Source organism: Sylvia atricapilla, chromosome 1 (assembly GCF_009819655.1).
Source record: "Sylvia atricapilla isolate bSylAtr1 chromosome 1, bSylAtr1.pri, whole genome shotgun sequence".
NCBI lineage: Eukaryota > Metazoa > Chordata > Aves > Passeriformes > Sylviidae > Sylvia > Sylvia atricapilla.
In genome coordinates this window covers 3,186,840-3,214,342 of record NC_089140.1, presented here as the reverse complement: position 1 = coordinate 3,214,342, position 27,503 = coordinate 3,186,840, and the positions used below count along the sequence as shown (strand labels likewise).

General features: G+C 39.8%; 1 protein-coding gene across 2 annotated transcripts in view; it reads left to right on the top strand.

The window, feature by feature from the left end:
- Positions 1-27,503, top strand: part of ADCYAP1R1 (ADCYAP receptor type I) — a 141,523-nt gene that overhangs the window by 96,435 nt on the left and 17,585 nt on the right. For both annotated transcript variants that reach the window (XM_066313852.1, XM_066313843.1), the window contains exons 6-14: positions 2,694-2,729; positions 3,373-3,414; positions 5,577-5,680; positions 6,551-6,648; positions 7,116-7,248; positions 9,885-10,038; positions 14,902-14,962; positions 20,254-20,323; positions 22,188-22,279. In XM_066313852.1, the coding sequence (XP_066169949.1) occupies positions 2,694-2,729; positions 3,373-3,414; positions 5,577-5,680; positions 6,551-6,648; positions 7,116-7,248; positions 9,885-10,038; positions 14,902-14,962; positions 20,254-20,323; positions 22,188-22,279 (790 nt within the window). The remainder of the gene's footprint in view (positions 1-2,693; positions 2,730-3,372; positions 3,415-5,576; positions 5,681-6,550; positions 6,649-7,115; positions 7,249-9,884; positions 10,039-14,901; positions 14,963-20,253; positions 20,324-22,187; positions 22,280-27,503) is intronic.

Here is a 27,503-nt window from a genome sequence, read left to right as displayed (position 1 = left end):
AAACACGAAGGTTGGTGGGAAAGCCCACGCAGTGAGGGGTCCTGTAGTCCAGTCCACTCCAGTGCTGGCAGCAGAGTAAATTTACTGAGGTCTCCCTAGAGCCTTAAAGGCATTAAGGTAAAAATATAAACCAGAAAAACAACATTTTGCGGTAATAATTTGAAAAATGAGAGTGACTGCTGTGTCTGGGATTCCTTATAACACTTTAGATGCCAGGTCAGGTCTTGTTTCTCTTTATGTAAACATATTAAATGTTGTGCACAAAAAAAATCCATTTGAGCTCCATTTCATTCTCAGATATGAGGAAACGGCACCAATGCCATGGATTTCTGTCAAGTAAATATCCATTTTTACTGCAGGATACAGAAACTTGCACTCTCTGAGGGCAGAGCAACAGCAAGAATTCTGGGGCATATGGTGGCTGTATGTTCCCTCATGTCCTCTTTTTATAAATATATATATATATATATATATATATCTGTTCATAGAGATATTAAATATCTGTTTGCATATATATGCTAAATAACATACAACGTATAACATATAACATATATAACATATAATAGATAATTTATCATATGTTATATATTATATATGATTGTATTATATTATATAATTATATATAATATATAATATTATATGTAATTATAATAACATGTTTTATATTATATATTATATTATATGTTATATATTATAAAGTATATTTACTGTATTATATATAGTATAACATATAGCATGTAATATATTATATATAAAATATAGCATATATTATAAAATATGCTTATATATATGTATATATACAGATATATTTTACATGTTTGTATCAATACATATATTTAAATTATTACATGCAAATACAGAAATCCATCCATACACCCACAAATATAATTGTCTATGTGTTCATTTTATTCCAGCACTCAACAGATGAACTTTGACTTTTTGTCATAACTCAGGACATGATGTTCAATGTAAATCTAATTAACTTCCTGGTATCTTAACTTATTAGTGAAAATTGAGCTGATGAATCAAGCCTAAAAGCCTGTACAGACAAATGTTGTACTGGTGCTTTCTTCAGTACATTAGTTAGCATTCAGATATAGAAATATATGTTAATAAAAAGCTGGTTTGTGCTTACAAATCAGTCAATTAATGTTGATAGAAATGTGGATCCCTTCATCATGTCCAAACACAGTGAAATGTAATAATAATTTCAGTATGTATACAAAAAAATTTCTATAACAAGCCTGCAGAAAAGCTGCATTAATGTGTTTTTACTGTTAATATGGATGTCATGAAAGTAAAAATGAACTAAAACATAATATTCTAACATCAATGAGATTAACTGCTGTCTGTATTTTGTGGGCTTGAAACTTGTCCCAGGTGTCCTTGGTGTGCAGCAGGACAAGGATTTGTTTTGTGTCCCTGCTGTGTGCAGAGAGCTGAGTGACACTGACTGTGAGCTCAGAGCTGCACCCCTGGGCACCACAGAATCTGGAAAATACGGAAACTAAAACTTAAGGCATCAGATTGATGTTTAATAATCCATCCAAAGCCACAGTACAACCTGCCTGATGTTTCAGATGAGTTTTCTATACTCCCACCATCATTTTCACATTAAACCCTCTTTTTTCTGTCCTAAGAGGTATAAAAGCACATCTCATTTACTTATAGGAGACACAGAAATCAAGGAATTTCAAATTATTATGTAAATTATTAAATAAAAAAAGAATCCCACATTTTATGCTATGCTGAAAAGCCTCCCGTTATTATTTTATTTCTTTAGGTGCTTTCTCCTTTCCCATAGACTCAAAATCAGTCTTTGCTTGGATTTTACTTTGAGCAAAACCCTTCTCATACAATTTGGGGAGGGGTTTTTCCAATCCCTAATTAAAGTTTGACCACCAGGGTTAAAAGTGGAACAACCTGAAGCCCTGTGGCCGCTCCAGAGGATGCAGAACTAAACTGATGTGGACATTTATCCTGCTGTAGTGGTCAGGGAAGTGCTGGGAAGTTGTTTTTTTCTTTTTTTCCCCCGATTTCTGGGGCACAGTCAGAACGATTTGCAGCAGCTCCGTGCGTGGTGCAGCAGCTCCACTCCCTGGTCAAGGCAGCTACTCCTGCATCCCCAGCTGAGTCAAAATCCACTCAGGATTCGGCAAAATCGGATTTTCAGCCGAGTTCGGGTTAAATATTGGGCACAGGGGGTTGGGAGGTGAGTTTGGCATCGTTCAGACAATTTATTTTGGAAGAGCAGAAGAAGGAGAAAGGGAAATTTCTAATGTAAAGCCAAGGTTTTATCATTTCTCACTGTGATAGTTGTGGGTTTAGGGTAATAAGCAGTGTGGGTTTGGGCACATTGTTTTGAAAATGTCTTTCTTAGTTCAGAACATTCCCCTAAATAATAATCTTTTTTAAAAATTCACAAAAAAGCTCCTGCATCCATTTTTCTTATTCTTCCTAGAGTCTGATGAAACTTCCTGATGACGATATATTTTACAATATCAACCATCTTCTGAAAACCTTTTTCCACTTATAAATGCATAGGGCTAATAACAGAAATAAAGATTTTAAACTTGCAGTTCTTCTCTGGGCTCTGCTACATCCATTCCTCTTATGAGAGTCAAACTTTGATCAAAATTAAATTGCAGGCTATTTTCATTATGAATTAATTATTTTCATTCTTCCACTTTCAGGTTGGGAAGTGGATAATTTGGGGCAAACCCATGCAGGTAAGAACCAGTTGTGCTATACATCCTCTGTACTTCTGTTCCCAAAAATTGTGTGCACGTGATAATTTCAGATTATTAAAAATTCTCTATTAATTAGACATTATGGTGTTTACGTCTATTAATTAGACATCATTATGACAATGATTCATGTACTTTACTGTAATACTTGCACAGAAAGTGAAGTGAAAAATCTCCTAAGTCCCTATAAATCAACATGATTTTACCTAAAGCCACAAAATTAAACTACCTTATTTAAAACAATTAGTCTCTGCTCTTTGTCACTGATGGATGGAAATAGTTTTTCATCAATTCTCTGAAAACTGGTCGTATTTAAATACCTGAGGATCATAAATGTAAATTCCTATAGAAAAATTATTTCTTCTAGATTTTTGCAATGAACTTTGCCCTTGTTTATTGTATGTGGTTTCAGTTCTAAATTTAGAGGTTCAGCTTTGATTTAAACTCTCCAGTAAAGCTGTGTTTACTTCCTGAGAAGACAGCACCAAGTATTTATTGCCTTTGGGCTTGATCTAAACAAATAAAAATCAATTGCACTCCATTCACTGATTTCCACAGAGACCAGTTTAGGCTTTAATAGAAAACACAATCAAAACAATTTCATACCAAATTTCCACTTTTCTAGGTGATTATGACCTGCTGGAAAGCACAGCCCAGTCTCTCCTAGGTAAGAAACAAAACCATGGAAATTTTTGTCTCTCTTTTTATTTATCTCTGTTAAATAGGAAGCTCTCAGCTTTTTTTTTTTTTTTTTTTTTTCTCCTTTTTTTTATTTTCCCCTGCAATTTTGGTATTATTTTCTAATCAGTTCTAATAGTTATGACATTATTATTTTCTGTTACTTTTAGCAATATTATGAAAATTTGTTCCTCCTCTATTAAGCCTTGCAATCTAAGAAGCGTGCTGCTAGAAATTATATCTACCTGTTTAACAGTAATCACTAAATGGTGTTAAATGGAATCAGCACCATGATTCAGTGGGGTTTTTTTTGTTGGTTTTTTTTCCCCATGGAAAACTAGGGATGAATGTGCAAGAGTAATTTAACAAAATTTGCCAAGTAATGCAAATTCATTCTTAAATGAGTGCCGTGATTAAGGAGATAGATTCTGCTGCATGGATGGCAAGCAGATTCTCTAAAATAAGGTTAAAAATGAGGTTATGAGAGACTAAACTGCTCTAAGAATGCAAAGCAGCTACAACTCTAATAGCAAAAAACAAACCCAAAACTTGGAAATTTCCATCAGTTTTGGTCAAGGTGCAACTGAAACTCCAAAGAGTGTGATTGTTTGATTAACTGAGGCTGTTCTTCTGTGCTGGAGAGGAAGAAGTGCAGCAGCAACACATCCCTAATATTTTAGGAAAGACACTGAGCTTTGGGAAGAATAATGGGAGGAATAATGGGGCTTCAAAAGAGCCCCACAGGGGCTATCCCACCTCAGGCAGCTTTGTAGGGAAATGAGTGTCAGGAGATTCCTCCTCTTCTGCCCCCAGTTCTTCATTCCCACTATGTTTTTAAAGCCTAAGTGTGTCAGCAAAACCATTTAGGAGCTGCTTCTTATATGATATTAGCCAAAAGATTAGGGTATTTAAGCCAATATTTGCTTAAAATTAAGGCTTTAAACCAGGATTGGGATAATTTATAGACAGAGGAATGTGAGGAGCTCTGAATTCACCGAGGCCACCCTGGGCATCTGCAGATGGAAAAGAACACATTGCCATGAGGACAGGGATGGGAGGGAGATTTCCAATCCATGTTTTCTGCAGTTTTCTGTGTTTTCTGCAGACCCTTCTCACAAAGTCACTCCGAGATCAGAGCCTGGGCTTGAAGATAAATGAGTGGGATGTTGTTTTATCTGCCTGCAGGAGAGCAATCCAGCTACCTCTCCATGGATATATAATGTTTATCTGAAATATCCCACAGGATCCTGACTGGCTTCCAGCTCCTGGGCCAAAAAAATCATGTTGGCCTGGTGTTTTCTTATTGTTAGGGCAGACATGACACACAGAGTGACACGGTATAATCTTCAGAAGGTTCAGAAAACCCTTTATTATGGCCCCATGCTGTCTTTTATACAGTTTTTACAAACCTTGAGGCAATTTCTAATTGGTCCATAGCTTTCTTGTTAATTAATCTATTAGTTAGTAAAAGGTATTTTCCATCAAACTTATCTATTGTCAGATTGTTGACGTATTTTCTATACTGATTGTCATGGGACAAATCCCTTGTTATTACAGGTGCCCTTGTTTTTCACCCTCAGAATAGATTGTTGTGTTAAAGGAACTTCTCATTCTCAAAACAGCTTCATATGGGAACTTACAGATTATTTGTTAGCTGCACTTAGAAGTGACAGGCCAGCTTTTTTACCCTATTCCAACATTTTCTCACCAGTCCCATGTGTGTGTTGAGATATAAACCATTAAAATAGCACAAAGGGTCTGGTTTTAAGCACTGGCCTTCCCCTTTGGCCATGTGGAGTGGAGATATCTTCCTCAAAGCTGTACTCTTGAAATGTCTTTTTGAAAGAAATGGACTTTTAGCTGACCCCTGGTTTAGGAACCTACTTGAGAATGAGATTTTTGGAGACACGGAATGCACTGATTAAATTTTTTTCCTCCCTGGTGACCAGCTGTAGTAATAGTCATCCACAGGTGCCTGTTGTAGGACTGGATCATTAAAGACATCATTAAATTTCCAGAATTAAATCTATGGATAGGCAGACAAACAGTGCTTCCAGTAGAACTGTGGGGTTTTCTTTGCACCAAGGGGAGGAAGGGGATGTGTTGGGGTTTTTTCTTGTGATGTCACATTCCCACCTGCCCTTGGCACAGGGGACATCAGCAGGAATTGCACTGAGGATGGCTGGTCTGAACCTTTCCCTCATTATTATGATGCCTGCGGCTTCGATGAGAATGAAACAGAGTCTGATAACCAGGTGGGAGTTACTCTCATAATTAAAAACAAATGAAGCGGGGAGAGGGGAAACAGCAGACTGCTTTCTGTCCAGCCTCTGGTCATGTTCTGATTTGACAGTGATTAGGACAAACAATCAGATGGATATAAAACTGTGAGAAGTGAGATCTGACTCCTTCCTGGGCCTGTATTGAGTATTTATAGAAGATGAGCTTTTAGTTTTGGTATAGCTTGGAACTTCTGGAATTGCAGGTTAACCCTTAATTCTACCCCCGTGTGGACCTGGTATTTTCTGAGCCTGAGAATTGCTGAGCTCTCTCTTCCCAAGGGAAACTTTTCAACAGTTTTCTTTTTCCCAAAACAACCTTGTGTAAACAATATTCCTTTCCCATGACAACAGGGGTTGTTCGCTATTTCTGTTACTTAACCAATGGGAGAGGTCTCAGCCCTATGGACCAATAACTTGACTTCTTAGTGCAGCATGTTATAAAAGAGCTGAATGAATTGTAAATAAAACTTTCTGATTTCTCCTGCCTTCTGACTGGAGTCAAACTTCTTTATTTCGTGTCCTATTATGACACCCCTGTTAATAAAGAATCTCTTAGCCATTTTTTTTTCCCTACAGATACTTATTTAAAATAGATAGATAGAGAGACAGACAGACAGATAAATAGATAGATAGCCAGCCAGCCTTTTCTAGCTCACTGATGAATAACCTAATGGTGTGCAGGCCCAGCCATAGAGCAGAGCTTGATGTAAAATGTGACCTCAGAGGAAAGGAGGACAGTCCAGGAGGTTGTCTGAGACACAAACCCTGCCTCTGGCTCCCCCAGCACACTGGCAGGTGGTGGCTGTTGATGAGGGTTTAACCCTGTGGTTTTTGCCTCCCAAGGATTACTACTATCTCTCGGTGAAGGCTCTCTACACGGTGGGATACAGCACATCCCTGGTTTCCCTCACCACTGCCATGGTCATCCTCTGTCGCTTCAGGTGAGTGGGGACACCAGCACTGAGGCCCTGGAGGAAGGGAGCTGGAGCCCAGCTGCCCCAGACAGAGCTAAAGATTTTATGTCACCTTTTGGTAGAATAAGAATTTAACTGAGTTGCTTCCCCAGCTTGGATGTGCTCCAGAAGTCACATTTCAGGAGAGTGTAAACGCAGCAGGAGAAGCTGTGGGTCTGGTTTATGAGACTCCACGAGCTGCACTGGGCTCCTTCTGCTGTCTGTTTTATGCTTCTCTTCATCCTTTTACAAGCAAATCCCCAAATCCTCCTCTTTCTCAGGTTTAGGGTCAATACTAACACAGTCTTGGCTCAGATGTTGCTGTTCTTAGCACTGAGATGCTCTGGTCAGGTGTGTTCCAGCCCACTCTGACATTTCTACTAAGTAAAAGCATTTTCTTCTTTCTTTTTCTTTTTTTTTTTTTTTTTTCCCCTCCCTTCCTCTTTCCTCTCCAGGAAGCTTCACTGCACTCGGAATTTCATCCACATGAACCTTTTTGTTTCGTTCATCCTCCGTGCAATATCTGTGTTCATTAAGGACGGGGTTCTTTATGCTGAGCAGGATGGAAACCACTGTTTTATCTCCACGGTGAGTCAACCTGAAACCAAATCCTCCTCCTTCACTTGTCTTCAGCTCAAGATAACAAAAATCAGAAGGGCAGGGAGCAGTCTGTGGAGTATCATGAGCTGAGAAGTTATCAGAGGAAAAGGTAGTTGGTGTTTAATTTCCCTCCCAGTTCACAGCCAGACTGGATGTTTCATCTTGTGGTGTCACCAGCGTCCTCCAGAACAAACCTACAGGTTTTGTTTTCTGACTCTGCCCTGATTGTTCCTGCCTTCCCCAGATCTGCTCAGTGATAGGTGGGATGAGAGCAGACATGAGCAATTTCCTTCCTCTGAGGGTCTGGTTTTCCTCCAGAGCTTCCTTTGTTCTGGATGTCAGGCAGAGTCATGTGTAAACAGGGTGAACATTCAGACACAGAGAATACACCTGATGGCTACATTCTCAGAAAATCCTCAGCATTTCCCACATCTTTGTCTCATAAATAAGTAGTTTCATGCAGAGCACTCTTTCACTGATGCATTTAGCATTTATTATGTGCAAATCCCAAATCCTTTCACATTTAAGGCTAGTATTTGATATAAATCAGCTCACTGGGTGTAATTATGATAGAATTACCAACTGAGCTCTCCTTTATCCATCCAGTTATGAGCTAAATTCCTTGTGAGTCACTTCCACAAGGCAAGTGCAGCTGTGTAGTTTCTTAGTCAGCCTCTTCTTTGTCATTGAAACTAGTTTCTGCACTCACTTCTTCTCCATGAAACAGCTGAAGCCATGTTAGGTCTGTAATTTCTTCCTGCCACTCCCCCAATGGTGGCATCTGCCTCTTTGTTTGGAAACACTTAAAGCATAAAACACATTAAAATCAGCCATTTTATGACCAGATCTTCAGCCTGGGTAGAGCTTCCATGATGAAACTCGAGATCTGGTGATGGTTTAAGCACCCTGATGGTAGGTTTGGCCCAGAGGATGAAGTCAGAGTGGGAACCAATCACTGCCTCCAGCAGAAGCTTCCATTTTATACACAGATTCTGCTCGGATTTGTTGGAAAATCCTACTTTTGTAAGAGTAATGGCATCTCACTGGGGTGCAGCACTGGAAAGACCAGTGTGTCCTAGTCTCACAGGGTAGAGCTTGGTTGCCACCTTAGGCCTTTGTCACACAATCCTTTGGGTTGAAAAAGTCCTCTGAAACTGAGTCCAACCATTCCCAAGCACCTCCAAAATTCACCACTAAACCACATCCCCAAGTGCTACATTTACACATCTTTTAAACACCTCCATGCATGGTGCCTCCACCCCTGACCTGGGGTGGAGTTCCAGGGATTGACAACCCTCTCAGGAAAGAAATTTTCCTTAATACCCAAACTAAACCTCCCCTGATGCAATTTAAGGCAATTTCATCTTGTCCTGTCATTTGTTACCTGGGAGGAGAGACTGACCTTGTCACCACCTCCTGTCAGAGACTTTTAGAGAGCAATAATATCCTCCCTGAGCCCCCTCTTCTCAAAGCCTAAACAAACTCTATTCCTTTCTTTAAAATTTTATTTTATATTTAAATTTTATTTATACTTTTCATTTTATTTAGTTTGCTCCTTCTTCTTCCTGTCCTTGAATGAAAGCTTCCATCTTTTCTTTTACAGTTGATCCGTCCCTTTTCCTCACACTCACTTCCATTTTCTGTCCTTGAGTGACAGCACTGGTGATGGATGGCAAGGAAGTGCAACTCCCAGCTGCACACAGGAAGGTTCATCCTTTCAGATCCCATTTTCAGGGCTTTCCACAGTCATCCTGCCATTTCACATCCTTCTCTGGGCTCCTCAGTACACAGCTGGATTGTTTTCCTTCCCTGCATTTAATCCTGGAAGGAGGCTTAAGTCCAGCAATTGGTGTTCACTGGGGCTGTGAGCCCTCAGCAATACAGGACGTGCTCAGGCTGCTCTGAAATGCTCCTTGACCACTTCCCACTGGAAAAATTGGCTTCTTCCCCATCCAGGCTTTGCTGTCTAAGTTATACTTGGCATTCTTCACATTCTTTAAAACCTTCACTGATACAGAGTGTGATGAGCCCGGTGAAGATGTATCAGGTCTGAGGATTGACCTGCAGCCTCCCAGAGTGGCTTAATAACAGCCAGACAACTTCTCTGGACCTGCTTTGTTAAAAAAAAAAGGCTTTAATAACGACAAATATAACAAACAGCATCAAACAAAATAAATACAAGTCGAACACAGTGTAGAGAAAACTCTTGCACTGGCTACGGCAGTCCAAAAACAGCACTGAACAGTTCTGTGCAGTCTTTTAAGTTCTTAATGGTTTAGGTGGGGGTTTTAGCACCTTGCCCAATGAAATTGGCAGGTTTTGAGGTCCAGGTCCAGGCATCCAGCTGGTGTCTCTGTGGGCACCTGGCCAATTACTGAGAAAAGGACATCAAAGTTTCTGGATCCTTTACCTTCTAAAAACAGCAAGGGCTGAGCCTTAAATCTTTCCCTACATGGAAACACCTGCTCAGGTGTGGGGTGCATTCCTACCCTTCACCATTACAAGTGTGTAACAGCAGCCCCAGCTCTTTCCACTGAGAGATTTGGAGAGGCTGAGAGCATTTTTTTTTTCCTGTTTGGCCAAAGCGAGGCAGAAATAACTTTGCTCTTCTCGATCCTCTGCAGGTGGAATGCAAAGCAGTGATGGTGTTCTTCCACTACTGTGTCATGTCTAACTACTTCTGGCTGTTCATCGAGGGCTTGTATCTCTTCACTCTGCTGGTGGAAACCTTCTTCCCAGAGAGGAGATACTTCTACTGGTACACCATCATCGGCTGGGGTAGGTGGCACTTCTTGTCTCCCTTGTGTTGGGGTGTGCAGGGTGACTCCACAAAACGTGTGTGGCATTTCCACATCAGGTCCCAAACTACGATTTTAGTCTTCACAGAGAAGTTCTGTTGCGCTGCACCAGGCAAATGATTCTGGATGATGAATGATCCAAGGAAATATTCTGAATTATATAAGGAAAAGGGTTCCAGTTTCACCCCAGGACCTTGTGAGGGAGGAACGCCAAAAACATATTTGTTTTCCTGACAGTAATTGCCTCAATACCAAGATAAAAACACTGACAGGTCTCTTCAGCTGTTCCTCATAAATGCAGCTAGATTCTATTGGCAGCAAGTCAAATTGTCCCTCCTAAAACATTAAGTATTTAAGAAGGAGCAAAGAGGTGTTCACTGCTTTTTGGGGTGTCTAGTCAGGTGTCAGATGCTTCTCTGGCACCTGCACACTGCTTTTGTTCTTTTGTTTCTGTATTGTTTGTTATTTTCTCTCTTATTAAAATCTTTTCTTTACAAAACACACCCAAGGAGCCCTCTGGCAACATTATTGAGCCACTCTGGGAGGCTGCAGATCAACCCTCAGACTTGGTACATCTTCACAGGGCTCATTACATTCTGGCCACGTGTAAAACTCTGTCAGAGTACCACTGCAGCCCAAATTGTGCTGTGATGTTTTTTGTGTGAATAGAGTTGGAGGACGACACATCCCTCGCAGAGGTGTAATCTACGACAGAAAATTGCCTCCTACGAGATATGATCTGAACATCAACTTCTTCAGCTTAATCAAATCTGCAAGGCTAAGTCCAGTCCATTTTCTAAGGCTTCATTTGTGCCTTTCTTCCAGATAATAACTAAATTGAAAATATGTCCAAAGGGTATTCACATCTGCTTATCCTACCTGGATGGGAAATAAAAACTTGCACTGAGAAGGAAGAAGATTTATTTCAGAAAAGCCAGTTAAATGATGATAATCGTGGTAATTATTTTTCATTCTGGCCTTCTGGATATAAATTGATTCCTGTGACATGTTAATGCAAGCAATTCTTTGCAGATGTTTTTGTGCAGAAGTCAGATGGTGAATGCAGAAGAATACATTCATTTAAAATGTTCCCTGAGAAGGTTAAACTCAATTTTTATACTTTTAGACACTTCTGAAATAGAGATAATTCTGTATATTCACATGTAAAGTCTACACACAAACCCCATACCTTAAACTACTCTCCTTTGAAAAAAAAATTTCTTATGTAGCCTGAACCTTCAAAAAATTAACAGATGGTCTTGTTTTTTCCCTCCTGAAGCAGCTGTACACTAACCAAAATTTTCATCTCCTGGCAAAGACTCCTGATAGTAGGGAGAAAAAAAATGTTTCTAGTAGGTATAGAGGTAGAGAAGGTATAGAGAGAAAGGAGTGAACAAATTATCATAAATAATCTGTGCCATAAAAAGGCTGTTGGAAATGGAGGGTTCCTGGAAAAGGCTTTTGGAAAAGAAACTGTTGGAAAGGGTGTTGAGGGTTCCTTTTGTACCTTCCACGGCTGTATAATCACATTATAGCTGAGATAAAAGTGATTTTCAAAGGAGATATTGGGGGTTATGTACATGAAAATCTGACAATTAGAAAAGAAAGCAATGAAAAATTTTAAGTTGTAAAATCTTTGTAATCTGAACATAAATCAGAGGTTGAGTTCCTTTAATTAAGTTAACACAATTTTCATATTTGTAGATTTGTCTGAATGTGAGAATACTGAAAACCAGCATATATTAACTTCAGTATTTTTGTTATTAGTCCTTGTAATGAATGAACTACCCAGATGGATTCATTCTATAATGTAACCTCAAAATATTTAGTTTTTAGTTGAGTGCTACAGATAATAACTGGCTGCTCAATTTATAGATTTTATAGAATCCCAGAATGGTTTGGGGTTAAAGGGACATTAAAAATCATCTCTTCCACCCCCTGCCATGGGCAGGGACACCTTTCACTACCCCAGGCTGCTCCAAGCCTCATCCAACCTGGCCTTGGACACTTCTAGGGATCCAGGGGCAGCCACAGCTCCTCTGGGAATTCCATCCCAGCCCCTCCCCATCCTCACAGGGAAGAATTCCTCTCCAATCTCCCATCCAGCCCTGCCCTCTGGCAGTGGGAAGCCATTCCCTGTGTCCTGTCCCTCCATCCCTTGTCCCCAGTCCCTCTCCAGCTCTCCTGGAGCCCCTTCATGGGCTCTGAGCTCTCCCTGGACCTTCTCCTCTCCAGGGGAACATTCCCAGCTCTTCCAGCCTTTCTCCACAGTAAAGGGGCTCCAGCCCTTGGAGCATCTCTGTGGCCTCCTCTGGATTCCTTTAAACAGGTCCATGTCCAGCTCTTGTTGGTGGGCACAACTCTCAATTCACTTCAGGTTCAAAGCAGCATCAATAATATCCACTAATAACTCTCCAGATTTTGATGGTTTTGTTGGGTTTTTTTTTTTCGTTTTTTGTTTGTTTTTAAACACAATTATTTTCTCATCTCCTGTGTGTTTCAGCTGGACTGGCAGTTCCCCTGACCTGGTGGGAGCAATTGGCAATTTGCAAAGCCAACAGAGGCACTTCCAGGCTCTGGATTCAATCCCTGGAGGGCAAAAGCAGCCCCTCAGCTCAGGGCTGGTGAGGGGAGAGAGCTGCACTGGGGCAGTGAGAGACAAGAGCTCAGCACTCTGCAGCATCTGGATGTTGCTCTGTTTCCTCCAATGTGCTGAGTTGTCCTCATCTTCTGGGATTAATGAGAGCTACGTATGGCTCTGGTCACCCAGGCAGTTTGTTCTTCCTAAATCTGCATTATGCTGGGGAATTCTCTGGATAGACTGCTGTCTTCCTGAGCTCTCTGCTAGTTGCCTGCTCTTAAGTCAGAGTAGCACAAGTCAGCAAGAATAAATCACAGCCTTTGGGGCTTCTCTGTTTCCTAACTTTCCTCAGAAGCTGAACAGGAGGTGATGGAGAGATAAAAGTTTTTTGATGTAAAGAGGAGTGCTGTAAGTATATGTATGATCATACAGCAGATGGCTCAAAACTCCAGGCTGATCTGAAACGAGGGGGTTTTAAATGTACTTTTATGACGCTTTTAGTTTTGATTCTGCCTTCCTGCACATTTCACAGATCTGGAACCCTATTCGTAGCATCAAAATTGATATAGAGGAAACTAAATAAAACATGAGACCTAAAACTAAAGATCTAAAGACATGAAACTGTGTTTTATAGAATCATAGAATGGTTTGGATTCTTTGGATCCCACCCTCCTTCCCTGGACACTTCCCACCATCCCAGGATGCTCCAAGACTCATCCAGACCAGCCTTGGACACTTCCAAGGATGGGCAACCCACAGCTTCTCTGGGCAAATATTTGATATTTGAAGCTTAATTTGATAACTTTAAAATTAAATTTTGCCATTTGAATATTAATTTTTACTCTTTTAAGGGCAAAAGGGATTTTTCCTCAGTGTTTTCTAGGTATTCACCTGAAAGAAAAGCAGACTTCAACTGAAATTAAATATGCATGATTTCTTCTCCCTAAAGCCTGTCATTTTATTTCTTTATATCATTTTCCTTTCAAAGTCTTCCCTGTATGGTTTTTGAAGGAGGAGGGCTCCATCCGTCACCCAGGTCTAGCAGGGAGATTTTTATTTCTGGTGGTGGGAAGATGATTAGGCACAGACTCGTCTGTGTGGGTTCAAAGGACTGACTAATTAATGTGACATCAACACAGCCTTGCAAAATGTATTAAATATAATTGTTCCTGTCAACTCACCACAGTCTTGCTCTGCTGGGAACTGGGGTTATCAAGGTCCTTGTTTTGTTTGCTTTTTAACACTTTATTTTTTTCCAGTGGTGTCTAAACAGATGTCAGCAGTTTCTTAGTCAAAGATTTTTTTTTTTTTTTACCATACAGTGGAGTTCCAACTCACCCAGTGTTGTCTTGCATAAATGCATTATTTTACAAAAATTACACTTCTAGGATTTTCAGAAAGGAAAATAAATCCAGGTTTCTCTGTGGGTTCTTACTGTTTTAATTAAATTTGCTTTTTGCATGCATTTTTTAAAAGTGAAGAAATGTCTGAAATAGGAATTGAATCCTCACTCCAACATTCTCTTTTTAGAGTCTGTTGTTTTGTTTTTAATGAAAAAACCCAGATATTTCTGTGAGCAGAGAAAACTTCTTGTCTATGGATTTGTTTTGGTTGAATAAGTAAAGAAAAGCCGGTTATTTATGCAGTAACAGAGAAAATGCAACATATGTAAATCATTTACAACAAAACCACAGAAGGATACACAGAATCCAGTCTTGCCATTCCAGCTGAACATCTGGCACTGCAATTCCTCCATGATTCCTGTAGCTCCAGACACGGATGTGGTTGATTGTGTTCTGTCCAGACTTTGTTTTATTCTTCATGTAGCAAAATGCAGTAAAACTCCGACCTGTTTATATAATGATATAAAATTATAAAATAGGTTGATTTATTATAATTAAATACCATTGAAATATAAATTTTATAAAATAGGCATTATTATTATTTTATATATTGTATTTATATTTTATTAATATCTGTTTATCAATATTAATACTTAATTTTATTTATTTACTTATTTATATTTATATATTGTTATAAAATAATGACCTGACACAGCATCATTCTTTCCTTTCACCAGCTTTGCCCCTACAATCCCACCCCTGACTGAGAGAGATGTTTCTGGAGCTGTGAATTAACTCAATAAATTGCATTATCCCATGCATAAGTGCTGTTAGGGGACAAAACCTCGGTGGAGAGGTTGCCTTGCTGAACATCAAGTGTGCCTGCACTGTTCATGTGTCCCTGTCTTGTCCTCTGCAGGTACCCCAACGATTTGTGTCACTGTCTGGGCAGTGCTGAGGCTTCACTTCGATGACACTGGGTAGGTGTTGCTGTGTGGGAAATTATTCCAGGGGCATCCAGCACCCTGGCAAGGTTGCCAGAGGAATGTGGTGATAGCAGAGCACAGAATCACAGAGTGATAGATTCCTTCAGGTTGAGAAAGACCTCCAAGGTCACTGAGTCCAAGCTGTGCCTGATCCCCATCTTGTCCCCAGCCCAGAGCACTGAGTGCCACCTCCAAACTTCCCTGGGCAGCCCCATGAAAAATTCAAAAACCCTTTTAGTGAAAAAATTCTTCCTGATGTCCAGCCTGAACCTCCCTTGGCATAACTTGAGGCCATTTCCTCCTGTTCTGTTTTCTCCTTCCATTTCTGACAACTATTTGTGTACAAATGTAATTTAGGTCCAGGGTTCAAGCACTATTCTGTTTATGGAGTTCCAGTTTGGTGTTTGTGCCCCCACTGTACTGGGGAACTCCTAAAAGAAGATTCAGGCAGCAAACCTGTAAACCTGCAGCTGACCCTATTCCCTGCTCCATTAAATTTCTGGAGTCCAGGGTATAGTTTGCTTCATCTTACAAGAGCTGTGAGATCTCACATGATTCTCAGCTTCTTTCCCACTGATTGTGGAGGAAGATGAAGGTGATGAAGTCAGCTGTGGAAATTATTGGAGATAAAATCTAGTACAGTGAAGGAAATCTGCACAAGGCATTGCTGAGCTTTGATTTACCAGGGCAATTAGGAGTTTAGCTTCCCACTGAGGAGGGTTTTCCATGAGTTTTGTGTGACAGATGAATAGGGATGAGACAGAAATCCGCATTCTGTCTTCTGTGAGGAAAAAAAAATTATTTCATGAAGAGTTCAAAAGGGTAGATCCATCCCAAATTGTCTCTTTCTGTAGAGAAAAGAAAAGCTGCAGATCTGCTGTTCTAAAGGACCAGAAGGAAAAGCTGCTCCCAGCTTTTCCTGGACCTGCATATTTTGGTAGTCTGTATCTGCTCTGATAGAGCAGCAGGTGTGGCAGGCAAGAATGGATGTGTATTTACATCCTGAAAAGACCAACTTGTGTCTTGGTTTAGATGGACAGGAATCTGCCAGGGAATATTGGAGTTTCCCTTGGAATGCAAGCCCCTCTCCTCCCCTTTTCCAAATTATTATAAATTTGCAATTAAAAGGCTGTCAGGCAAAGATTTTGGGAACAGGTATAGCAGTTCTTTACCAGGCATATAAAAAATACAAATACTGATGTACAGAAGAATAAGCAAGCAAACAAACAAACAAGAAATCCTAGAAAACCCTGACAGAGTCAGAAATACAACCTGACTCCCTGTTGGTCAGGGTGTTGGAAGCAGTCCAAAGTCAGCCCTCCTGGAGTGGCAGATGTGGTCCTGTTGGAAGCTGAGATGGTCCTGTGGAGCCAAAGGGTCCAGAGATGGGCCCAGTCTTCCTTTGGGAGTCCCGTGGGAACACTGGATGTCTGGTGACACTGGTGGCTCCTTTTTATCTAGGTGAAGATGGTTTGGCTCCTCCTCCCTGGGTGGAGCATCTCACAATGGGGTGATGTAATGTGTGATGTCATTGGTGAGCTTTAATGGCCCATTAACAGGAGATATCCCCATGGGGGTAGTGGAAGAGTGAACAGAGATAAGAAACACTGCTTCACCCAGTTTTAACATCTGGCTTGTTACCAGAGAAAGCAGTTACCCCCTCCCTAACAGATAAAGAAAAAATCTCCTCAACTGGTTTCGGCCACCTCGTTGTTTCAGATACTCTTAAGTATCCAACACTTGTTCTCCTTGGTAACTTATGGGGAAAAAAAAAATCTTTAGAGTGAAAAAAGGACAAATCTAACCCCCAACAACTTGAAAAAGCTTTTTCATGAGAGCTATGTTTGAACCTGGTAAAATGTTAGAAAAAAAATGAGGCAGACTGAGTAAAATTTCAAAAATCGATCAGTGGTTCCTTGAAAACACAGAATTGAGGGAAAGGCATTTCATGCCCAAATCCCATTTCCAAGTCATTGAGGCTTATGCTTTAATTTTACCTAATACTGGAGATACCTGGAAGCAAAATTTCTACAAAATTCATTATTCTGACAAGTTTACTTCATCCTTGTTCTTTCAGACTCCCTCTGGAAAGCAAATAAAGCCTTGCCTCCACTGGGGATGCCAGTGCTGTGACCCAATGTCCTATTTTGATATTAAGACAAATTAAATCATTTATTTCCATGCAAAACAGGCCAGAAACCCCTGTTGTGTCATTATTAGGATTACAGCACTGGCCCTGAATGCACTAATTTCTTTTACAAGTCCAAACAGCCCTTGCATTTTGCAGGTTGGGAGAATGTCTTGCAGAAGGAAAAATAATTTTTAAAAACCCACCAAAAAACCATTCCGTTTATTTAGAGAAGCTATTTAGCATGCAAGACATTTAGACCAGTTCTAGCTGAGAGTCTCAGTGGTTATTTTTTAAAAATCAACCAGCATTGTTCTGGGAGTGGGAGAGAAGCCAGCATGAGCCTGAAAATGTTGTGGAAGGGACTGAACTGGAAAACCACAGTGGCAAAGGCATGGACTGAAATCCAGGCTCAGAACCTGAGTCTCCTCCTGCCTGTTCCTTATAAAACTGGCAGAGCTCCCTCGACTTCAGCTCCTGACTTCCTTCTCAGTAAGTGACAGGATCCAGGAGATAAATGCAGCTGGCTGTTGATCCAGAGTTCTGATTTAAGTGGACTTATTCCAGACCTGGACCAGAGATTCAGATTCTAGCCTCTGCAAATGGAAAGCACATCCTTTCCCCAGCCCCCTGGCTCCCTTCTCTTCATCCTTCCTGGAAAATAATAATTTCTTTTCATCCTGCCTGCAGGGAAACATTTGACAGAAATTAGGGTGTGTTTACATAGTACAGAAAATACCAAATGTTCTGTCGTGCATTCCCACTTTTTTATCTGAGGAGGAGATGGCAGCTCCTTCCCCTACATTTCTCCTGTAGGTGTCACAGGGATTGGACATCCTTGAAAGTCCTTGAAAAAAAATCCTCTCTGTGAGCTTGATCTGATTAGTTGTTGACTAAGGTGGAATTTGGGAACTGAGCTCGCTGGGGATGCATCCTGTAAAAACAGAGGAGTGGTCTAAGCAGAAGAAAAGGTCTAAGAAGAGGAGAAGAAAAAAGCAGAGGTGTCCAATAGGAATTTGTAGGGGATGATTCATCACCCCAGAGTGCATATTTAAAACACGTCAGTGTGGGAAAACAACCTCCAGGGTTCTCTCTGTCCCAAACAGATTCTGGGAAAATTAACTGGGCTGGTCGGTCTCTGCAATCCAGATAACTGGTGGATTGTAATCCAGAGGTGGATTCCTATCCCTGTAATTCCTCTTCCCTACACAGACAAACTTCCATATATCAATATCTATTTGTACAGCTAAATTAATACAAGAATTTATCCAGATTCTTCAAACATTGGTCAGTTCAGAAAAAAAAACTTTCAGGGCAGATTTACAGTCCATCATAAGGAGGTTGAGCTCTGAAAATAATGGGTAGTTTTCACTAGACAGCTCCTAACTTATGAATGAAGACAAGGAATTTAAAAGATAATCAGTGATATTAGGTCCATAGCATTGTTGATCACTGACAAAAATCCTGATTTCCAGACTGTGGGTGAGGAGATCTCTCTGAACATTTATCACCTATCTAATAGTTTAAGCTGGGCATCCAGAGTGAGATAATTAGGAAGTATTAATTTGCACTTGAAAGTCTCAGTCATAAGCCTCTTAGATTTTGGGTGATTTCAGGTTTCCATGCTGTGCAAACAGAAGCAAAAATACATAATTTTGTGTAAATTTGACACCTCACCTCTAAACCTTCTCAGTTCTCACCAGCTGCACCACCCACATCCTTACTGTTGGTTTTATGGGAATCCAATAATTTATTGGTCATCTGAAGTGAATAAAAATTGTTCAACTGAAAATACTGAATATTGTTCAACTGAAAATATAAGTTAAAGTGAAGTTTCTAAACCAGGCGTCACTCAGCCATTTGGGATTTCTCCCACAGGCACTTTGATGATGGGATTTTAGCTCTGCCTCCTCACTTTTACACATGTTTAAAGATTTAAAGATTTAAAGCTTTGTTTAAAGATTTTCACTTTTCCCCCAGATGCTGCCACACCACCATTTAAATGACACACAAGTTGCATTAAGCTCTCATGAGACCAGCAGTTTTTTATTCCTGCGTGTTCTTCCCAATTGTTCTTTGGCATTTGACAAATGCACCGTGACAGCCTCTGCTGGGACTTTGGCTCTTTTCCCAGTGGGAAGGAAAAACTCCTTCTCAGAACTGCAGGTACAATTTAGACAGATTTCCGTGAATTTGTTTTCTAGGCAGAAAATCAGGGGAAGAAAGTGGAGGAAGATGGAAGAAAAATTTTAGCTGGCAATTTCTTGATGACTTAAAATAGTCAAGAAGTCATTTCTCAAAAAATAAAGAGTAGTCATTATAATAGTGTAGCAGGGCCTGGAAAATAAGATTCTTTTTCATTATTATGGTTTTTCTAGCTCTAAAAATGTACGTTAACATTTAAACCCTCTATGAATATAAACCATATACTTGAATGTCCAAGTGCACCTGTGTGAAATAAACTTCTGCAGAATCCTTTGGTGATTTCAGAGGCAGATTTTAAATTCTGAATTGACATTTTATTTTTGATTACTCACTAGCAACAGCTTAACAAAGGAGCTGACCCCAACTGTTGCCCAGTATTTGATCCTTCTCAGGTGAATCCTGGATAAGACTTGCAATCCAATGACTGGAAAATCATTCCAATATGTGAATGCAACCAGGATCCTGATGTACTGGAAATGTGTAAAATTCCTTGTGTCAGGGCCACAAACCTACATTCATATCTGTTAACCCTGGAAAAATAAGTGAGCATCAAACTTTGAAATACTGATCAAAAAAACCCCATCCACTGATGTATCTCTTTTTTTTTCTTTTTATTTTTAGGGACATATTTACAGTTGTATTGTAGGGACCAAAACACACTTAAAGGGTTTTTTCCCCAAATATCTAAGCTGTTTAATAGGGAGTACCATTGAAACTGCCACAAAATATTTATTTTACATCCAAATGGTTGTGGAAAGGCTGTAAAAGAAAACCTCAATCAGACAAAATAAAGAACTGTCACTTCCAACTTCGATAAAATAATTTAAGCTGCGAAACCAATCTCCCGCATTCTTTCCCCCCTAAAAACAGTTGTAAGTTCATTAATTTCACTGCTGTGTCTTGTTTTCTCTCCTTCTCTTTCCCCATCCCATTCTTTCCCTAACGTCTGCAGCTGCTGGGACATGAACGACAACACTGCCTTGTGGTGGGTGATCAAGGGTCCCGTGGTTGGATCCATCATGGTGAGTAGCCCCTGGGGAAGACACTTCCTCAGCTCTCCTGGGGACAAATCACCAATTTAAACACCTTCAAATACTTTACAAACTGTGCTGCCATCCCTGTGCTGGACTGGTGGGCAAATCCTCTAAATTTCCATCATTTGCCTCCCACAATGCCAAGGAATTTCATTGTTAAGAAGGATTAATACAAATTAAATGATGGAGCTCTGCCTGCAAGCAAAGACTCTGTAGGAAAGGAGCTGTTAAATTGCTGAAACACAGGCACAAATGTCATGATTAAGACCCCAGAGCACATGGAACATTTGTCTGGGGCTGGCAGAGGTGTTATAGGATGTATGGAAATTCTGGGCCAATTGGGGTGGCAGCTGAAGGCCAAGTGGGACAATCCAGGGCATCAAGAATAATATTGAATGTCAATGACCAGGAAATTAGGCTTTTTCTGCTGAATGAGATTGATGTTGCTGCATTTATTTATCTAATATTAGATTCAAAATAGTGTTTGGTTATAGTGCGAGATGCTGAATTGTCATCAAGGTGTCTGAGCTCTCTTTAGCTGATGGAACTCTTGGATTTGGCTCAAATTTTGACAGATACCTGCACATGGAAGACTGAGGGGTTCTGAAGTGCTCTGTTTGGGCTTCACAGAATAGCTAAAATTGGAAAAGATCACTGGAAGTCATTTAGTCTGACCTCCCTGTTTAAGCAGGATCCCCTAGAACATATAATTCAGGACCGTGTACAGATGGATTTGGAATATCTGAAGAGAAGGAGATATTCTGGTGCTCCAAATAACATGGGGATTTTAAACTGCTGTTAAGCTCCTGCTTTTAGGGAAATAAATTGAGCCCCTGGACAATATGGTCAGTGGCACCTGAAAATCTTGGGCTTGCCACATGTGCCTCATTCTGGGCACCCTAAGTTGCTCTCCACACTCCATGGACAGAATTAAAAGGGGTTTTCAGTGGGTTTTTTTGGGAATTCAGCCATCCATCTCACAGGCAATCAATTAAACAGGAGGTTTTTATTCTCCTTTGAAGTCTTTGGACAGCTCTGTAAAGTCCAGCAATCGCCAGATAAATCAAAGGTAATTCAGCCAATTTCAGCACCAAAATAGAGAGGGTTCAGTGTCCCAAGTTTTTTGTCGTGTGTGAATTTCCCTGTTTTACAGTTTTGTGAGAGATCCCCTTCTGCTTGGGGAGTCAGTTAAATCTGGTTTATATTGAGGACATTAAAGAACCAAGCCACCAGCAAGGGGCAGCTGGGCTTCTCCACCCCTTTGTAGTCCTCAGATCAGACAGAAAATGCTGGAAAAGATGCTCATATCTAGTTTTTGGTCTCCCTAAAGGAGTATTAGATTTTTGTAACAGTCCAACTTAAATTTTCACCATTCTGGCTTTAGGAAGCTATGGAGTTGATACCAAATCTCAAGCCAAAGCATTGAAATAAACTAATTTTATCATTCTCCAGGTTTTTAAAACCAATGGGAACTGTTAAACTGAGAAGTCCATTGGTCAGAGAATGGGAGTTAAAAATGTCTTTACAATCGAGGTCTCCATTTTATGATTTTTTTTTGTGTCGGCATCTTTCTTTTTACTCTGCACAGGCTGATAATGAAAAATGTTGAAACTTTTCCCATTTATGTTTCTCTTGTCTTGTCCTCATGCTGCAGAAATTCTGCCTCATTTTAGCTGAAGCAAGGGGGATAAGACTCTTGTGAACTTTCCCCACTAATCCTGACCCTATAAAACTTTTAGACTGTTGTTTGGAGAAGAAAAAGGGAATGTAACCAGCAAATCACTGAGAATGTCTCATACTTTGTAAAGTATGTCATTGTGACAATTTTTTCCTTTTTTTTTCTTTCCCCCAGATAAACTTTGTGCTTTTTATTGGCATAATTGTGATACTTGTGCAGAAACTCCAGTCACCTGATATCGGGGGCAATGAATCCAGCATTTACTTGTAAGTACAAACAAAGCAGTAATCAATTTAAATTACTGATATACACATAGGAAAAACCCACAAAGTAAAAAAGAAACTTCAGCTGAATTTGGTTGATTTTTGAAAAGAGTTGCAAGGTCTATTAAATTATTTTGGTTTAATTTTTAATCCATCAGCCATGAAAATGCATTTTAATGCCAGCTTTCACCTTTCTTTAGAAAGCCTGTAAAATAAGCACAAATACAAGATTAAAAACAAACCCAAACCAAATCTCACGTTTTCACATATCAGTTATCTGAAATTTAACATCTTGACCAGGTATAAATTGTTTTACTCATGGGATGGTTTGCTGTGCTTCATAAGTTCCAGGTCATGGTTCAAAGTTCACTGAAATCAATGAGATTTGGTGAAAAAGTTTAATTAACATCAGGCTGAATCATAGTGTAGGAAGATCCCCTAGACATGCTCATGCACATGTTTCTTGTAAACTTAAATGCACTTAAGCTAAACATTTCACACAGACCCCTTTAAAACTGTTTTAAAATGCACACAAATCCTAAAATTTCCCTCTAGATGTTTGTACCTTTGTGATTAATGAGGTTTTTTTAGCTGGAATCCTTTTTATTAGTTTCCACCTCATAAGAGGGCAGAGGATGGCCAGTTGAGATGGTTGTTACTATCGTTTTGAGTGCAGGCCGTCATTCTCCATATAAAAATTATATTATCATATTATCCTCTAGAATAACTAGGATATGGGGCAGCACAGCTGGTGTTGGCCTAAACACCACACACATTTATTTAGGTTTGGGATTTTTTTTGTGAGCTTGGGTATTTTCTTGCACTTAAAGACATAGGTAGGTCTATTTAATTTACCAAATTCCTGGTGAAAATAGACAAGCTATGAACACCTTAAATAAAACTAAAAGATGTTAGGGTAAAATTGGAAATGCTTATTTTGTAACAAATATAATTATCCAGTGATTAGTTTCACCCTAAGTAACCACAATCATAGGATAATGATGTCATCCATCTAAATGACAATTTTCAGGGAAAAATATGTCCTCCAGCTGCCTATTTTTCTTTTTTTTTTTTTTTTTTGTTTTTTTTTTTTAATCCCTGTTATCTAGTTTAGATTTGCATTAAATAATAATATTTTCCACATCCCTTTTCATGTCTGTAGCCAGACATCCTCTTACTGAAAGCACAGTTCCTTTCATCTTTTCATCTTGCTCTAAACTGTGTTTCCAAAGCAAAAAAAAAAAAAAAAGACAAAAACAAAAAACAAAAACCAAAAAACAAAAAAAACCCCAAAAAACAAACAAAAAAAAAAACACCAAAAAAAACCAACAAAAAGCAAAAAACCAAAAAAACCCAAACAAAGCAAACAAACAAAAGCAAACAAACAAAACAAACAAAAAACCCCTTTAAATTGATTCTGTGGGTGGATTCCCCTCAGGAATAAAACTGAGGGTGAGAGTTAGTGACTGGGTTAACTTGTGCATGGTCTGCCTAGGGTTTGCATGAAGGCTTCCCCTGGATGTGCTGCTGGGAAGTCACCCCTGATGTAGTTGCAGACTGTAATTAACACCCGAGACGTGCAGAGCTCGTGCTGAGTCTGGGTTTTGAAGTGCATGTTTGGTGTCTGCTGCACCTCTCAGGAATGAAGCAAAGCATGCCACAGACCCCAGAGATTTAACTGGGTGACCAAACATCCCTTTGTCATCCTGGGACAATATGGTGACTGGGTTTTGCTGGTGTTTTTCCTATGTGTATAGTTACCCACCAAAACCAAGAGAAAACATCATATTTTCTGTTCCATTCGCTGCCATTACTTTTTTATTTTATTCTCTCATGTATTCCTTTTTTTTTTTTTTTTTTTTCTTTTTTCAGCCTTTTATAACCGGGCGTGTATAAATCGATCTCGCATTGATGTATGTGTTATGGAGTGGAGTGTTGTTTATCCAAACAGATTTGACAGCAGGAAAAGTTCACACAGGGACGATGAAAAGGAATGAAATTAATAATTCTGTGCAGATATACACCAGACAGAGTCAATATTTGTGCACATATACCCTGTAAAAAATAAAGCTTGTGAGGAAGGAAGACAGCAGATCACGATCTGGTTCTGTCACCATATTGAAATATCTCACATTTAGTTCAGCTCATACTGAACTTTTTCCATTTTGCTGTTTCAATCTATTACAGCATCATTCCATCAGTCCAAATTCCCCATCCAGATCTTTATTCCAGAACGTCTTTAGGCACTTTCCCTTTAGTAGCTGAGGAACGATGAGGTTGAGGAAGGATTTGTCAGCCTGTTTCTGAAGGTAACACCACATGGATCTGCAGCAGGGATTGAGATCTATTCTAGTATCAGTCTTCCATTTTTTGGAATAAGCCTTTAGACAGCTGGTACTTCCATCGTAAATATATATATATATATATATATATATTAAATGGAAACCCCAAAAAACTTGGCTTCTGACTTTGAGCAGGATTTTTTTATATGTTTGGTACACATTTAGGTTCAGGTCCTTGTAATGACTATTTCTGTTAGAAAAAAATCTACCTCTGGTTCTACTTCATAAACACTGTGGTGATGGTTCTGCAAAGCACTTAAGCCTGTATTTGGTTTTGAAAGCCCTGGGGGTGGGCTTAAATTCAAAGATTAATCATGCATTGCCCCCACTGTGCATTCGTTATGAAATCTCCCTCTGGAGAAGTTGGCTGGGAGCTGTGGCAGGACCATGGCAGAAGAAAGCACTGCAGGGGAACTGAGCCTTAATTAATGCAGTGTAGCCACTGAGGAATATAAGATTTGTCTGAAAAGAAATCAAACAATCATTTGTATCCTTTGTCACCCATTACCTGGGCTTTACTCCCATTAAAAAAAAAAAAATTTAATCAGACTTCCTCTCTAAACAACCTGACCATTGTGTGCAACAGCCTTTGCCTTTGGGCTGGCAAAAACTTGGAAGCATGTTGCTAATTCCTGACAATTTTCCTGGAGTGGCCAAGCGGTTTGGTGGTTCTAAACTTCCATTTTCTCCACCTGTATGTTCAGTCATTCATCACTGGTCTCATCCCTCCCCAGCCTTTCCTCATGCCTTTAGTTCCCCTAAGAGCTGCCTGCATGCTGCCGATCCCATCTCAGCCCAAGATCCCAAAAACCCACCAGGTTCTGGGAGAGCAATCACTCCATCCTTCTTTTCCTGATGTTTTTGATAGAAACTCCTCTTTTTGGGTGAAAATATTTGGGGCTAGAGTCATCAAAATGTCTAAGCAGCTGAGGTAGAATTCAAAAATTAAATAGAAGACACCGTTTTAATGATGATTTTTATTCCATTATTATTTTGGGCTATTTCTCTAAGAAACTTTAATACTTCCTCACAATAGTCATCATAAGCATTAGATACTTTTTAGTGTAAGGAGTACCAAAGATGTAAGATTTTTTTTTCTTAAAACATATCTGGTTTCACTTAATCTTGTGTCAGTCCTGAATAATTCTGCCAAATTAAGCATCGAACGGAAGCAAGATCAGTAATGCAAATGGAATAGATTTTTATCTGAGGGAGAAGTTCTGAGATCCCCAGGTGGTGGGGAAGCATAAAGAGCTATTGATGGTATTCTTAGAATAATTAAGACAGCTATTAATGTAGTTCAGGCAGGTTTCTTACCCCAGCTGGTGAAATAAAGAGCAGTAATGTGCCATGACTGTGACAGAAAATAGTTTGGGTTGGAAAGAGCCTTAAAATCAGCCATGGGCAGGGGTACCTTCCACTGTCACAGGGTGCTCCAAGCCCCGTCCAACCAGGTTTTGAACATTTCCAGGGATCCAGGAGCAGCCACAGCTTCTCTGGTAACCTGTGCCAGAGCCTCCTCACTCTCACAGTAAATAAATTCTTCCTAATGTCCAGTCTAAACCTGCTGTCTTTCCATTCTAAGCCATTCCCCCTTGTGACATCTATTTAATCTCATAGGACAAATGACCATGTCTCAAATTGGTGCCTGTATTTCCCATCCAGTCATAAATTAATGAAGATGATTCCAAACAGAAAGAACTCTCTGATTTTCAGCAACCTCCAACTGCAGTTTGTAAATATTTTGAAGAAGTTGGAGATTATTTAGGGGTAGTTACCCATGTGCTGATAGCCCAGGAGCACCACATCAGGAGGCCATGAATTAAATGGGATGTCACAGTCCTAGGAGCTGCAAACACACATTCACAGCCCTGCAGTGGCTGGCTCAGCACTGAGAGCAGCACATCAGGCCCACATCATTCACATGGATTTATCATCTACCAGTTTCTTCCCTGGAATTTTAGGAAATGGATAATAAACTTGATCTGGCAAGACTTCACTGTCTTTATGATAAAAAAATGCAACCAACAGTATGTTGGTGTGCCAGAATCTGTTTTCAGACATCCTGGTTTTGGTCAAGTTGTTGTAGAGAGAGTACATCAGCTCCCCACCTCAGGGAAAAAAACCTAAACATATTTCTACAGAAATGCCTACACAAAGCTTAAATCCACGTTGTTATTTTCACAAGCATTGTTGCATTGCTGAAATATTCACTCTAGAGAGAAAATCATCATAATCATCACTGCCATAAAACACCGCAATATTTAGTGGGTGCATGATGTAGATGCATGCTGGAATAACCCTCAAGATTAAAAAGACCCACACATTTCCATCGAGTCTTTGTTTCTTCATTCATTTTCAAGGCTCAAGCACATATAACTGAAAAAAAAAAATCTTTTTATTTTATTATGATTTCCAGTTTACCACGACTGGTATAATTTGGGAGGGGGAAAGCTTGTCTCTGCTTTTGCTTTGACAGATTCTTCATAAATTTTGGTATCACATGTTGCAAGCTCAATGAAAAGAAAACAAACCCCAAACATATATATCTAGCTAATTCAGGTCTACGTCATTCCTCCAATCAGCATCTTGCTGGAAAGAAAGGAGAATCATGGCATATATCATAGGTAGGTACGATTTTACCTGTGGTGCAACCTTAGAGGGTTAGGGCAGCCAAAGCAATGTTGTAACCCAGATGTTTTGGTAAACAACACTCCTCTAAAACTCACCTCCAAAGCCACTGGACACGCAGTGATTCATTCTGCTACTGCTTTGTCTTGCTGCAAGTGCTCAGACTGCCAGAGTTGGTAATTCTTGACAGGCTCTTGGTGCCAAAAAAGGCTCATTTTTGGACAAGCAAATGGCAGATGTTGGTTGGACAGGGT